Raw genomic sequence first — 16220 nt, forward strand, 5'->3', positions numbered from 1 at the left:
ACAGTTACTCCCTTAGGGTGGTTTATTACAGTGAATCACTACATTGCATGCTATGAGATTTTACATTATTCTTGACGTTGTTTTGAAATCTTCATTTGGATTTTATTCTCAAAGAGGAAACTGGGGCATATATAGGCTTACAATCAGGAGATGGGACTTAAGGTGAAAAATTGAGTGTAGTCAGTTCTTGAACTGAATATTTCTCTCTTGACTGTTTTCTCCTCATCTACTTTTTTTTTTTTGCTGAGTTTTCCCTTTCTCCCCCATCCAATCCCCCCAATTTTTTGTTATCAGGTTGTGTTTTTGAATATAAAGGCCAATGGTTTAAGCTGGGGGAGAGATTAGATGGAAATGGTCCTAGGGATTCAATTCTATATTAGTCTCGAGACTCTAGGACCAGTATCTTTTAGGATAGTATGTCCTAGACCTATCCTGAGACTCTTGAATTTCCTCATTTGCCCAGCATTCATCTGGAGTCTTAACCCATACTTTTGACTGATAGAAATTAATCCAACCCAAAGGCGGAGAGAGTGGATGCATTGCCTGGTTCTTTGGCTCTTTGTTGGATGCTAATCATGTTAACTCTTACCTGGGCCTGGGGCATGGTGGAGCAAGGTCAGACAAGCCTCAGGGTTCTGTCTCATTTCCCTCTTGTCTTGTGTGTTCTCTGTGTCTACTGTAGGTCTTGCATCTGTTTTTTTTTTTTTTTTCCCCTTTGGTATGTGGTGTCTCTGGCAGCTCCAGCTGAAGACTTTCCTCTCTTTTCAGGCTGTCTTTTTTTTTTTTTTTGGAAGCAGCTCCTGCTAACTTTACCAGCCTTCTCCCATCTTTCCCTCAATCCTATTGCCTTGGAAAAATTCTCAGATCTTGAAGAGGAAACACTTAAATGGAAAACTCCTCGAGCCTCCCTTTCCCTGCCCTCCATATGTCTGCCTCTCTCTCTCTCTCTCTCTCTCTCTCTCCCCCCAGGTCCCAGTCTGGCCTTCACCTGTGCCTTAGGGAGGGAAGAAGGGGGGCAGCGCCTAAGGAGAGCAGGAGCTGAGCTCTGAAAGCTCAGCAACCCCTCCCCGATCCCCATCCCCGGCAGGAGAGAAGAACTATGAAAGAGCTGCCTGGCCAATCGCCTTTTGGAGAAAGTTTGCTTTCTTATCCTATTTCATTAGGCTGATTGGAGCAGCTTTTACACTCGAGCAGGCTCTGTCCCTAGGGGATCCCGTGTACAGTTACACTCGCTGTTGCTGCCGTGAATGCCCTATCTCCCACAGAAATGCCAACCTCCCCCGCCCCTCCCCCTCGCTCCTCCTCCTTTCTGATCCAGTTGTTATCGCTTCCCTTTCTCTCTTTCTTCCCCTCTCTCCCTCTTTCCTCTCTGTCTCCTCCTCCTCTTCTCTCTCACTCTCTACCCTCCTTGCAGCTCCAAGCCGGTTCCCCAACCTGGTCTCCAGAACACAAACAGCTGAGAGTTTGCCTCGCGGCCCCGGGGGGAGTGTGCCACCGAGTCCCAGGAAGGCGAAGACGCAAGCAGACCAGGGAGAGCCAGCGGAAGAAAAACAAGCGAGCCAAACACGCCAGAGGGGAGCCCCAGGGAGGGAAGCCCGGGGGGTTGGCAGCTCGGCCTTCCGCCCGCCCCCGGCCGCGGGCACCTCTCCAGGGCAGGGCAGCAAGCTTTGGGGCAGCCCCGGCTTGGAGAGAAAGTTGTCTTCAGCCCCCGGTCAGCTCGCCCGGGCCGGAGAACTCGCCCTAACTCCCGGTGGCATGCGAGCGTGTCGCCCAGCCTGCGGGGAAGTTGTCAGTGGGCAGACGAGCAAGCGGGACGGGGCAGTAGGGAGCGCGAGAAAGGTTTCGGAGAGAGTGTAGAGCAGAGGACTAGAACCCAATGCCAGCCGCCAACATGATGGAGAGCCTCCAGCTACCCGCCCTGCAGGTGTCGGGGGAGGCCCCCGAGGTCGGCCCCGTCTGGTCCAGCTCCTCCACTCCAACGCTCCGGCGGCGGAGGTTCAAGATGCGCAGGATGAAGAACGTGCAGGAGCAGAGTTTGGAGGGGGGCCTGGCCCCGGACTTGGCCAACTCTCTGGCGCCTGGGAAGGAGTTTTTACAGTTGCCGTCCATCGAGATAACCCCATCCAGCGACGAGGACACTCCCTGGTCCAACTGCTCCACACCCAGCGCCTCACCCCGCCGCAAACGCTTCCTTCTCCGAAAGTGGCTGCGGGTGAGGGAGCGCAAACAGTGCAGTGAGAGCAGGTATGTCCCACCAGTCACCAGATCTTTCCTACCTGGCCCCACACGCTGGGAGAGGGCCCGCCGGGGTCCTGGCGAATCCCAAAGAGAGCACTTCTGCTCAGCCTAAGTCAAAGAACGGTCCGAGTTTAGGCTCCCCCTTGTCTCTTATTTCCTCCTCTAAGGGGAAGGGGGTGAACTCTGCATGCAGCTGAATATTTGCACAAGGTGTCCTGGGGACCTCCTGATTGATATATGATATAACGGGTGTCAATCAACAACCATCTAGGCAGAGAAATACAAAAAGGAAGACAGTCCCCTTCTCTCAAAGAGTCTGTTTTCTGTTAGAAACACATATGTTTGACTGTGATTCAAGAAAAGGCATCCTAATCACCTGGGGAGACAGAAAAGGCTTTTTTTGAGGAAGTATCACTTGATCAGAGCCTTGAAAGAAGGAAGGTCTGACTCTTGGAGGAGGAGGTGGGGAGTGAGAACATCCAAGGTATGGGTGACACACATAGATGAACATAGGATTTAGGGCTGAGGAGACTCTGGAAATCATATTTGATTATAGAGCAGAAAACTGAGGCCCAGGTCATATAGAAGAGATTTATCCAAGGGCAGAAGCTGAGGAGAAAATCGGAGTTGATTCTGGTCTGTTGCTCATCCTAGGAATTGGCCCATTTCCCTTTGCAATCTAGCTTTATAATTAGCTGAAGGCTCTTACAGACTGGACCACCTAAACGATCACTGAACCTTTATAGACTTTGACATACCCTGGGTCCTGCCATAGTAATGAGGATCATTTGAGCTCTAGTCCCTTTTGGTTGAGTTTAACCATTTCTTTGATGTGTATCCATTGCATCTGCCTCCTGAGAAATATTTTCTGGTTTTGTTTTTGCATTGTTTTTTACCCCAGCCTAGGGCTGGAGATGAAAGTAGCATGGAAGATAGTGATGTTGCTGCAGAATGAAGGCTGAGATCAGGGATTCAGGGATCAGCTATTTAAGGCTATTTTCTCATTGGCTGGGGAGAAAGATATGGTGTCTCATTGAGTAGTGTAGTATGTTCACACTGACCATACAAAGATACTTCTCTTTTCTGGACTGAGGACTCAGGTTGTGCATATGTATATGAGGCAATTGAGCTGGCTGTGTCAATTTACAGCCCTGCCCCCAGTCCTCCTTTTAATTTAGTTCTTTTTCTATGATATTTTTTAGCACCTCCTCTGTCGCCAACTCCTTGTGAAAGACCCCAGAGAAGCAAGAGACCCAGTTTTTGCCCTTTAGGAGAATTCAGACTAGAAGGAGGAATTTATAAGTAATTAAGTGCTGAAGTAGGTGGTACTGACTATAATTATCTTAGGAATTCATTGCAGGCTGGAATAGTAGGGGAAAGTTTTATAGTAGCCCTAGAGCCAGTCCCAGAAGGAGTAATGGGATTGGGATGGGTAAAAACAGAATTCATGGTGGTTAAGGCTTAGAAGTAGGGGAAGAAATAAGAAGGTCATAGTAGTAAGATACTGAGAAGAGTAGTGGATAGAACAACACTGATTTTGGAGTCAGGAAGACCTGAGTTCAAATCCTGTCTCTGACACTCATTACCAGAATGACCCTGGGAAAGTCACTTAACCTATCAATGCCTCTTTTCAAATTCAGTAAAATGAGAGCTTTGGATTTCATGATCTCAAGCTTAATGATCCTAATGACCAAAAAGGAACAGAGGTTGAGAATTCCAATGTTAACTCTGTACAAAAGTCAACCTTGGGGGTGATAGCAGGAGCTATTCCTGAGGCAGTTGTACCCAGGATTTTCCTACAGACCTGAGAATAGTATTCCTTTCTTTGCTACACAAGGGCAAAAGAAGCCAGAGAAGAACCAAATCTGGCTCTCATGTTGGGAGCTAACCTTAATCTGAAGTAATTCTTCACCTATTCTGTTCTTTTTATGAGAGAAAAATGATACTTGACATTAGAAGTATGATATATAAACACAGGTAGTACTTATTCAAAGCCCAGTAACCTATCTGTTGCATCAGCATCATGCTTCCTCTCTCAAATAAAAAGATTAGATGAGATAATATTTGGATAATATGTGCCTGACACATATTAATAACTGCTTGTTCTGGTTCCTTCTTCCTCTTCCTTTCCCCTTCCATGTCTTAGGAAAATCCATGAGAGGTGAGATTTTTCCATCTCCACCAGATAGGGAATAATGGAAAAGGACTTGTTTAAGTAAGATTGCTAAGAAGATTTAATTATAAATTTATTATAGAATTATACCTCTAGGGGTACAGAGACAAAATTGAAACATTCCCTGCTCTTAAGGGAGTCTGGATTTTATAATGGTCACATGTACAAATCGACTGAAAAGGACCTCAGCAGTCAGCTCATCTAACACTTACCCGGATCATTTATGCCATATTTATTATCCCCTGAGCATGGTCTCTACTTGAAGACTACCAGAAAGAGCAATTCCTATCTTCACCTAGCCTATTCCATTTCAAATATTTCTAATCATTGGAAGATTTTTCTTTCTTTTGAAACAAAATTTACTCCTCTTTGACATTTTCTTAATTCTAACCTTCAGGGCTGGAATAGAACAAATGTAATCCTTTGACATTCTTGTCAAGTACCCTTCAGGTATTTGAAGAATACTATCATATCCTTGTGTGGCTTTTCTTCTCTAGGCTCCAGATTCTCATACCTTTCTGTGGATAAACTGCAATTTGTAAATGGCCCTCTTACTCTTAAAATGTAACTCCCAGAACTGGATTATAGTTCTTGGAATAACTGACAAGGGTAGAGTACAAGGTTATAATCTCCCCTGCTCTGGATACTTTACTTCTGTTAATATAACTTAAATGGATTGTCCAAGTAAGGGAAGAAGTGGAAGAGTCTCTCTCTCTCTCTCTCTCTCTCTCTCTCTCTCTCTCTGTGCGTGTGTGTGTGTGTGTGTGTGTGTGTGTGTGTGTGTGTGTGTGTGTGTGTGTGTATGTGAGAGAGAGAGAGAGAGAGAGAGAGAGAGAGAGAGAGAGAGAATGTCTTTAAAATCTCTAAGGATTCTCATCCTGCTAAAATGTTTTAAGGGAAGTCCTATTTAGAGGCATTGAATGATTTTTTGTATATTCTAACTTCAAATTATGGAAATCAGAGGTGGCTAGGTGGTGCAGTGGATAGAGCACCAGCCCTGGAGTCAGGAGTACCTGAGTTCAAATCCAACCTCAGATAATTAATAATTACCTAGCTGTGTGGCCTTGGGCAAGCCACTTATAACCCCATTGCCTTGCAAAAACCTAAAAACAGAGTTAAAGCTCAGCATCCCATTTTCCTTAAGCAAAGAATGTTGTACAAGTGTCAAACAACTAGATGTGTAGGATAGGTGTCACCTGGAATCAAAGACCTGTCTTTACTAGCTGTTGACCCTGGGCAAGTCAGTTAATCTCTGTTTACCTTAGTTTTTTCCTCTATAAAATGGAGATAATAATAGACCCAATCTCCCATGGTTATTGTAAGATCAAATGAGATAAAAAATTGTAAAGCATTCAGCACAGAACTTCTGCCAGGCCCTATGCTATTCACTAGGGGTTCAAAGATAGTCATGAAATAGCCCTATATATACATATATATATATATATATATATATATGTATATAAAGCCTATATATACCATAAAAATCTACAGATAGAAAATGTATACATATACATATAAAATATAACCTTGTTGTTTGTCCTTTGTTCATGAAGAGGACCAATGTATCAGGAATATGATGCCATATATACAAGTGAAAATATAACACACACACACACACACACACACACATACACATTTCTCTCTATATATAACAAATACAAATTAATTTCAGAGAAGAGCACCAGTAGCTAGAAAGATCAGGAAAGGCTTCATGTAGAACTTGACATTTGAGTTAAGTTTTAAAGGAAACAAGAGAAGCTGGGGGGTGGGGGATACTGATGAAAAGGAAGGACAATCCACTGGAAAGGCTTAGAGATGGGAGATGGAGTACCATGGGTGAGAAAAACAGCAAAAAAGCCAGTTTGACTATATGGTAAAAGGCAAGATAGGGAATAATTTGGATTAAGATCAAAAAAGGTCGGTTGGAGCCAGGTGTGAAGGACTTTGAATGTCAAACCTATTTTTTGCTTAGGTGCATTAGTGTTCACAGGCTTCTCATGGCCCATTGTGTTTCTGTGCATGAGGCTACACACTCACGTGCTCTTCACTTATAACTAAGGTTCTTTACTTTTCATTACCCTGCTTGGATTTCACTACCCTCTCTGAATTATGATCAGAAAATAGCTTGGATTAGGTGGGATTAGCATACCAGGCCCAGTATGACATCTTCCTTCTTCCCATGCCTTATGTACCAAATCTGCCTCTAAAGTACAGAAATATGTCACCTAGGATTTACCTAGTGTGACTGGGGAAAGGAGGATCCAAGGAAAGTTTCTACTTTGCACACTGATTTTACCTGTATCAGATTGAAGAATAGGAAAATCAACAGACTTACTTCACCCAGGGTGGCAGAGTCAGCAGGGTGAAGGAATCAGGATCTAGGAATTAGATCTGAGACATCATTCTTTTTTTTTTTTTTTTTTTTTTTTTGGTAGGGGAATCTCAAAACAGGTCATTTAATTCCTCTTTGTCCTAGCCACCCAATAAGGATAATCCCTAATGGGATTTGTTTTTTAGGAACAAGTTGATATAGGACATATGAAAGCATTTTGAAAGTTAAACAGAAAAATATAAATAAAAGATGGTGACAAAGACTGGGAAAAAAATTGCTGTGCAAAACCAAGAAAAGTACCATGTCTGACAGTACATGATATTTTCCATACCAATACCCACATCTGTTTTTTTAAATTTATTTTTATTCTCATTTTGTACAAATGTTTTTCTTTACATTAATAAAATATACTTGTTTACAAGTAAAAAAAATACCCCTCCCCCCCATGAATATAGATAGACTTGATGGGGCAAAAAAGTAAAGGGGGAGAAAAAATTAAAATTAAAAAAAATAATAGTAATAATTGTAGGTATGGCCAGGTGGCACAATGGATGAAGCAACAGCCCTGGAGCCACTAGCACCCAAGTCCCTATCCAGCCTCTTAAACCCAATAAGCACCCAGCCATGTGACATGCAAGCCACCCGATCCCCACTGCCCTGCAAAAACCAAAAAGAAGGAAAAAAAAGACCCAAAATAAAATAAAATAGTAATAATAGTAGGGGTGCCTGGGTAGCAGGCAGAGCATTGGCCCTTGAGCCAGGAGCACCTGGGTCCGAATCCCGCCCCAGACACCCAATGATCACCCTGCTATGTGGCCCCAGGCAGGCCACCCAGCCCCACTTGCCCTGCACCCTCCCCCCAAATAATAATAACAAAAAAGGTGTTTCAGTCTTTGTTCCAACACCATCAACTCTGTCGTGAGTGGATCACATTCTTTATGATAAGTCCATCACTAAAGTTACTTCCATATTTTTCCAAAGTTGCCATTGCTGATCGCAACTCCCTCCTTTCTTATTTCTCCACTACCATGTACTATATTTTCTCTCTCCTTTCACTCTGACTCTGCTGTAGGGTTGCTGAGTGGCGCAGCAGAGAGATCCCTGGTCCTGGGGCCAAGAAGCCCTGAGCCCTCATACCACCCCTTAGGCCCAGAATCCACCTGGCCCTATGGTCCTGGGCAGGCCATCCAATCCCAGCCCCTTGCAAGAAGTAAAAAAAGAAAATGTGTTATATCTGACCACTGTCCCCCCATGGTCCATCCTCTCCTCCTTTATTCACATCCCTACCCCTTCCCCCTGGTCCCCCCTCCTTCTTACTCCAGTTGTCTATACCCCATTGGTTATATTTGCTGTTTCCTCTCCTAGCCATTTCTGATGAGAGCAAAGCTTCCCTCATTCCCCCTTGCCTCCCCCCTTCCATATCATTGCAATAGCTCATTGTAATAAAACAAATCTTATTATGTGAAATATTTTGGACTATTCCCCCCTCTCCTTTTTCTTTCTCCCAATCCATTTACCTTTTTTTCCTTATTGATTCCATTTTTACACCATATTTTATCTTCGAATTCAGCTTTCTCCTGTGCTTCAACTATAAAAGCTCCCTCTACCTGCTCTATTATCTGAGATGGTTCATATGAATATTATCAGTATCATTTTTCTATCCATGCAGTTCATCCTCATTAAGTCCCTCATATTTCCCCCCTCTCCTCCAATCTCCATGCTTCACCTGAGTCCTGTATCTGAAGGTCAAACCTTCTGTTCAGCTCTGGCCATTCCAAAAGGAACCTTTGAAATTCCCCTGGTTCATTGAAAGTCCATCTTTTTCCCTGGAAGAGGACATTCAGCCTTGCTGGGTAGTTCATTCTTGGCTGCATTCTAAGCTCTTTTGCCTTCCGGTATATTGTATTCCAAGCCCTACGAGCTTCCAATGCAGCTGCTGCTAAGTCCTGTGTGATCCTGACTGCCGCTCCATGATATTTGAACTGTGTCCTTCTGGCTGCTTGTAATATTTTCTCTTTGACTTGGGAGTTCTGGAACTTGGCTGTAATATTCCTGGGGTTTTTTTGGGGGGATCTCTTTCTCTGGGGGATCGGTGGATTCTCTCCATTTCTATTTTGCCCTCTGCTTCTAGAATATCAGGGCAATGTTCCTGCAGTAATTCTTTGAAAATGATGTCAAGGCTCTTTTCCTGATCATGACTTTCAGGTATTCCAATAATTGTTAAATTATCTTTCCTAGGTCTGTTTTCCATATCAGTTGTTTTTTCAATGAGATATTTCACATTTTCTTCTAATTTTTCATTTTTTGGGGTTTTGAAGTATTGATTCCTGATTTCTAGTAAATTCATTGATCTCCCTGAATTCTATTCTTTGTCTGAAGGATTTATTCTCCTCAGAGAGTTTTCTTATCTCTTTTTCCATCTGGCCAATTTTGCTTTTTAAAGCATTCTTCTCCTCAATAACTTTTTTTTATCCATTTGACCTAAGCTGTTTTTTAGCATGGTATTTTCTTCAGCATTTTTTTTTTGGATTTCCTTGACTAAGCTGCTGACTTCATTTTCATGTTTTTCCTGCATCTCTCTCCTTTCTTTTCCCAGTTTTTCTTCCAACTCCCTCATTTGATTTTCAAAGTCTTTTTTGAGCTCTATCATAGCCTGAGCCCAATTTCTGTTTTTCTTGGAGTCTTTAGATGCAGGAGCTTGTGCTTCCTCATCTTCAGACTGAGTATTTTGATCCTTCTTGGGCTCATTTGCAAAATATTTCTCTATGGTCTTCCTCTTGTTTCTTTGTTCATTTTCCCAGCCTAAGCCTGTTTTTTGGGGGTGCTTCCTGAGCTTTTGGGACACTCCCACAAGGGTCTCAGTGTGTGAAGCTCTGTCCTCCCTCCTGGTCTGTGAATGACCATATGCGCCCCCCTCTGCAACGGGGCTGAGGTGGGGGGGGGGCCCTGCTGTTCTATGGGGGGGCCTGGACTGGGATCAGGATCTAAATGTGGTCAGAGCTCCAGAGTCCTGTTCCAGAGGCAGAGGACAGAGCTCAGCAGTCTCTCTCCCTTCACTCCCCTCCCTCAGCTCAATGGGCTCATGCCCTGGGGGGCTCCTGCTTCCCGGCTCCGCCTGCTTCTGTTTCCAGGTCTGGGCTGCAGAAAGACCAGGCTGCTGGCTGTGTGCCCTGAGGGCTGGGCTCCAAGTGCTCACCCCGGCAGGGGTCCCCCGCTGTTCCCCCACTCCGTGCAGGTGCTCCCCGGGGTGCAGCCCAGGAGACTCCCCTGCTGCTGCGAGCTGCGGCCCCCAGCGCCTTGGGGCTGCCTCCGGGAGGCTGAAGTTCCTTGGCTCTGGTGGGCCACCCCTCCGGCACCAGGGAGCAGAGCCTCTCTGCTCTTTTCCAGGTTACCTTGAGTAGGAGAACTGCCTCACTGGGTCCCTTTGTGGGTTCTGTCTCTCAAAAGTTTAGTTAGAGTCCTTAGTTTATGAGTTTTTATCAGAGAGCTCCTAAGACTCGATCCCTTCATGTCGCCATCTTGGCTCCTCTGAGACACCATTCTTGATGACTATTGAATGAGCCTTTCTTTCTAAAGATCTTTTTTGATTATCTCCTTAGGGATCGATCTCTAGGACAAAGAGAATGACAAAATTGTGTTGTGGTGTTTCTTGGGTCCCCTTATGTCAACTTAAATGGAGTAGATGGGGTGAATGATGACAGAGGTTAGAATAAAGGCAGACCTATTTCACTTCTGGTTTTTTGTTTTGTTTTGCTTTTGCCTACTGAAGAGAATTATTATCTTTAATAAACTATAACATATAGAAAAAAATGATTGAGAGTTGCCATCTGAAATATGTGAAGAGATAGAGAGTAACTAGCTGTTACCCTCAATAACTTTAAATCACTAAGTTTTGATGGGCTTCACACTGGAGTACTAAACAAATTTGCGAAGGGTGATTGCTGAAGCACTATTTGGTGATCTTAGAAAAATCACAGCAAATAGAAGAGGTATTTCAAAATTGGAGACAAATATTATCTTGATTTTCAAATATCAGAATCTTGACTTTGAATGCTCTCAAAATTTTAACCACATTATCAAAGGGATGGTTTATGAACATTTAAAAAGGGAATCAGTGATCAATCTTTGTTAGTCTGATTTTGTCCAGATCAAACCAAACCATACTAATCTCATTTCCATTTGTGATGGGATTTCTCCCTCCCCTCCTTCCATTGATCTTTTATACACCCCCTTCTCTTCTTTGACCCTCCAGCCACCTACTGGTTGATCTGCCAGCCTCAGGTGTCTTTATATTCCAAATCATTCTCCACTCAACTGTTAAGTTGATCTTCCTATAGCCTAGATCTGACCAAGGCTCCCTATTGCCTCCAGGATCAAATATAAAATCTTGTTTGGCTTTTGAAGCCACCTAGCAAGGAATTTTCTTGAAAGTATTTGACAAAATCTCTCACAATATTCTTATGGACAAGGTGATAGTATAATTGGTGGGATTTGAAGCTGTTTTAAAATGTGGAACTCTGATATGGTGATGAATTAATTATTGTTAACTTGAAAGTTGAAAATTTGTGAAGTGCTTCAGGAATTGATCCTTTATTCATTTGTTATGGTATATGTTATGCTTACCATATTTGATACCATCAAACTTTTAGATGACATAAAGATAATTAACAAATTATATAACAGAATCTCTACCCCAAAATATCCTCACAGGTTAGAGTAATGGACCAAATGAAAGAATGTGAAACTTAATATATTATCTGGATTGAGAAAATCAGATTTTTCTTTTTTTAGGTTTTTGCAAGGCAATGGGGTTAAGTGGCTTGCCCAAGACCACACAGCTAGGTAATTATTAAGTGTCTGAGGCCAGATTTGAACTCAGGTACTCCTGACTTCAGGGCCGGTGCTCTATCCACTGCACCACCTAGCTGCCCTGAAAATCAGTTTTTTCCAATTACAGATTTGGGAGACATAGTTAGAGAATAGCCATATGGAAAAGATATGAATATTTTAGTGAATTATAGGCAGACCATGAGGGAATAGTGAGACTAACACCAAAATAAAACAAAACAAGACAAAACAAGCTAATGGAATCTTAAGGTAATATGATTAAAAACAGAGTGCTGTAGACAATTTTGTTCCACCTCCCAGTGCCCCAGGGAACTTTTTGAAGACTTTTAAGTTTCATAGCAAGTCCTGATGTACATTACTAGAGGACCTTCACTCACTGAGAGTTTCCTTATATTAGTGAAATCACAGGTCTGATTCTGTCTCCAAAATGATAAAGGTTTTAGTCCCACTGTATGTACTTTACTTTGATTATAATAGCATAGTTGCTAGAGAATCCTAGCAGAGCTGGGGAAGGGAAGGAAGCAGGTGAAGAAGTTCTTTTATGAAGATTTGTGTGACCATTTTCAGTGTTTAGTAGAAATATTTAAGGGGCAGGTAAATAGATTGGTACAGTACTGTTGCCTTTGGGCTGATTTGATTCAACAGTGAGAGAGGAACTGACCCAAGAAAATCTTGGGTAATGCCAGAAGGATGGAGCTGTCACTTCCCTCCTTGTTCCCCAGATTATCTGAGAAGAGAGAGGAAGTGATTGTGATGTGTTTGTATTTGTACTTTCCACAACTTAATACCTTCTCCTTGCTCTGGAGTTGGAGACAGATTTACAGAAGATTCTATCTGGGCTGCTGATAGACAGTTGAGAGAGTCCTTTTTTCCTACATAATACTTGAGAACATTGCATGTGTTACAGATAATCATCCATTTGAGAACCATGTAATGGAGTTTATTTTGCATGTAGAGTATGAGAATGATATTTTAAGAAGGATATCATTAATAAACTGAAACAGTCAACTAGTATCTCTTAAGCATCTACTGCCCAGCACTCTGCTAATAAATACTAGGGTTATAAAGGGGGAAAAACAAACAAATAAAATAAAAAGACTCTGCTTTCTAGAAAATCACAGCTTTCTATAAAGGAGATAGAAGATAAATTGAGGATAATCTTATCAAGAAGGCTCAAAGATTAAGGAAGACTGAGGAAATCTTTCTATAGAAGATGGGATTTTGGAGACTTGAAGGAAGCCAGGAGAAAGGAGAGTTAGAGAGGGGAAGAATTCTAGGTATGGAGGACCTCCTGTGAAAATATGGGGAGACAGAAGGAAGACCAATGTCGCTAGGTCACAGAGTATGTAGAAGGGAGTTAGGTGTAAGAAGATTAGAGGGGCGGCTAGGTGATACAGTGGATAGAGCACAGGCCCTGGAGTCAGGAGTACTTGAGTTCAAATCTGGCCTCAGACACTTAATAATTACCTAGCTGTGTGACCTTGGGCAAGTCACTTAGCCCCATTGCCTGACCAAAAAAAAAAACAAAAAAAAGAGGCAAGAAAACTTGGGTGATGGGATGATACCAGTATTCTCACCAGTAATAGAGAAGTTTAGAAGAGGAGAGGGTTTTGGACCTATTGAGCGTACTTGGGTTATCCAATTTGAGATGTCTAATAACAAGGAGGCACTAGCAATTGGCAGGGGAAAAATCAGGAAAAGCCTTATGTCAGAAGTGTTGTAGCTGAGCTTTGAGGAAAATTAGAGATTCTAAGCTGTGGTGGTGAAGAGGGAGTATTATTTCTGGCATGAAAGATAATTGATGCAGAGGCATAGAGATGGGAAATGGATGTGTGGTAAGGAAGGCCCAGTTGACTTTCCTGCAGAGTGCATATAAACAAAGACTATATGACCATATGTCAGGGATTTCATAGAATGGTTTCCTGCTTGATAATGGGTTGGATTAGATGACCTCTGAAAAGCTGAGAGTCTGTGATGAGGAGTCTTAAAAAAAGTAGTCCATTATAGAATCAGTGGAAGGGACTATTTGAAATTCAATCCAGATGAAGAAATGCTTTAAGGAGAACATGATGCCTGTTCATTTTCAATATATGTATATATATATATATATGTTATTCAGGCTGTTCTGGAGTATATTCAGGGCATCCTAAATATTTGGGTGCAGTTTTAAGAGTTTTAAGATTTAACAAGCTGGGGTGGCTAGGTGGCGAAGTGGATAAAGCACTGGCCCTGGAGTCAGGAGTACCTGGGTTCAAATCTGGTCTCAGACACTTAATAATTACCTAGCTGTGTGGCCTTGGGCAAGCCATTTAACCCCATTTGCCTTGCAAAACAAAAAAGATTTATCAAGCTTAAAGCTTCCTTAAAACTTTTAGGACACCTTGTTTATAGTGGACTGACATCTAAAAGGGGAATTGGATACCTTCTGCTTGGACTCTGAGAGGAGAATTTTGAGCAAAGGGTGGAAGATTTAGACTCCATGCCAAAACTCCCTGACTCCTGGCTCAATGTTCTACCCACTGTATCACCTAGCTGTCTCTACATATGTGAACTAGATACATGCTCCTAAATAGAATAACTACCTTGGGAAATAAAAATCCCTACTATTAGAAATCTTTGGGCATAGGTTAGATGACCATTTCAGAGCTATTTTTGGAGAAAATTCTTCTTACCCTAGTAGAGGATGGTTGGACTTACTGACTACTTGAGCCCCTTGTGTGATTTTATGCTCTTAAAAACTTTCAAGCAGAAGTTTCCTGTTCTCCCATCTAGATGCAGTGACAACTCAAATTAAAACTCAATGGCTTGCATTCCATTTTTTTCACAGTGGTGTGATTTTGGTAGTGCCCTTCTGGAGGTATAGTCCAACTCTCCCAAAAGGGAGAAATGGAAGGCTAAGTCCTAGACAGGAGGGTGAAACATGGAGTTTATCTGCTGCCTCTACCTCAGGGTGAACTCCAAATTATGTATTTATGTACATGAACACTGTGAACAGCCATTCTTTGTCCCTTTATTATCCCAGCCTCCCCTTTTCAACTTTGAATGTTGTCATTATGAAAAGACATTTAACATCAAGCCTTCAGTATTCAGGACACTGTTAGAAACTTTTTTTTCTGAACCATTGCCAGATTTATGGATGGGAACCTTCTGGTACCAGTTTAGTATAACTGGCATGTTGGAATTTTGATTTGCTTGTAAGGGTTGTATTTTGTTGATGCAACTAACTCAGGTCCCTCAACTTTGTATCTTGATGTAGTTTAGTCTACAGGTGAACTGATCCATATTTTTTATATTATTTCTCAGTCTTCTCTGGATAGAGAAAAGAATCCTATTTTCATTCACTAAAAGGAAGACACCATCTTTTTCTTTTGAGAGCTTATAGTTTTATGAGGGAAGTATGTTGGATACACATCTATTGGGCAAAAATATATAAAAGATACAAAATAGCAGAAAACAGGTACTTTGAATAAGAAGAATAACAAGTACTTAAAGTGCTTGAAGAGTTGCAAAGAGTTTTACAAATATCTCATTTCATCCTCACAACAACCCAGGGAGGTAGGTGCCATTTACTATCCTCATTTTACAAATGAGCAAACTGAAGCAGATTAATGATTTACCTACTACCACTCTTATCAGTTTTATAGATTGGATTTGATCTCAGGTCCAGCTCTCTATCCATTAACCATCTAGCTGCTTCAGATAATATAGATTCATATAATATTAGAATTGAGAGGGACCTGAGTAATCATCTGGTTCCACTTCCTAAGTTTTACAAATAAGGAAGCTGACACCAACTCATGGGAAGTAACAGCGCCACACAGCCAGTAACTGACGGAAGTGCAGCCAGATTCCCGGGCTAGTGTTCTTTCCATTATACCTTGCTGAATTCAGGATAAATGTTATAAGGTAAGAGTAGGAGCAGTTAGGTGGCATAGTGGATAGAGTACCAGCCCTGCAGTCAGGAGTCCCTGAGTTCAAATCCGACTTCAGACACTTAATAATTACCTAGCTGTGTGGCCTTGGGCAAGCCACTTAACCCCATTGCCTTGCCAAAAAAAAAAAAATTAAAAAAGAAGGTAAGAGTAACTGGTAATTATTGAGCAAGACAGCACTAAATATGTTATTTAAGTGAAGTATATACAGAATATTATCAAAGATACAACATAGTCAAATAAAAATTAAATACCTTCCATTTTAATAATTTAAAATGCTTTTATTCATACGATGTATTGAGAAGGTCATAGCTTAAAGAAATAATTGGTCATGTGGGGTTAACTCAAAAAATCTTCCTGGAAGAAATGGTTTTAGAAGTTTGGAATATGAGAAGGGAAAATGGAGGATCACTCTGGATGGAGGGGGGTGGGGAATGCCTTTTTCTTTGGGAATACTTGCTATGGCTGATAGGCATATTAAAGGAGAGCAGTAATGATGGATCCAATTGTACTGCCCAGTGAGAAAGAACCAATTTGCTGTGGATGTGGCTTTCAGAGTAAGAAGCTGCAGAAAGAGACAAAGCTTAAACTAAGCTTTCCGTAACCCCCAGGGGAATTCATATAGATTAGGCTAGTCTGTGAGAGTTTGACTCTGACAGTTCTTTTGGTGGGTAGATGCCCTGATTGTGTCACCCAC

General features: G+C 42.1%; 1 protein-coding gene across 6 annotated transcripts in view; it reads left to right on the plus strand.

Annotated features, from left to right (window-relative positions):
- The window catches only part of GRAMD1B (GRAM domain containing 1B), a 332765-nt gene that overhangs the window by 95385 nt on the left and 221160 nt on the right, over positions 1-16220 (plus strand). For 2 of the 6 annotated variants that reach the window (XM_074215327.1, XM_074215326.1), the window contains exon 1: positions 1010-2244. The exons of 2 other annotated variants lie outside the window; for them this stretch is intronic. In XM_074215327.1, coding sequence (XP_074071428.1) covers positions 1877-2244 — 368 coding nt within the window. In that variant the 5' untranslated portion in view covers positions 1010-1876. Of the gene's footprint in view, positions 1-1009; positions 2245-16220 lie in introns of those variants that run through there. 2 more of the 6 variants (XM_074215314.1, XM_074215315.1) reach the window with 2 other exon arrangements.

The sequence above is a fragment of the Macrotis lagotis genome, chromosome 1 (genome assembly GCF_037893015.1).
Source record: "Macrotis lagotis isolate mMagLag1 chromosome 1, bilby.v1.9.chrom.fasta, whole genome shotgun sequence".
Classification (NCBI taxonomy): domain Eukaryota; kingdom Metazoa; phylum Chordata; class Mammalia; order Peramelemorphia; family Peramelidae; genus Macrotis; species Macrotis lagotis.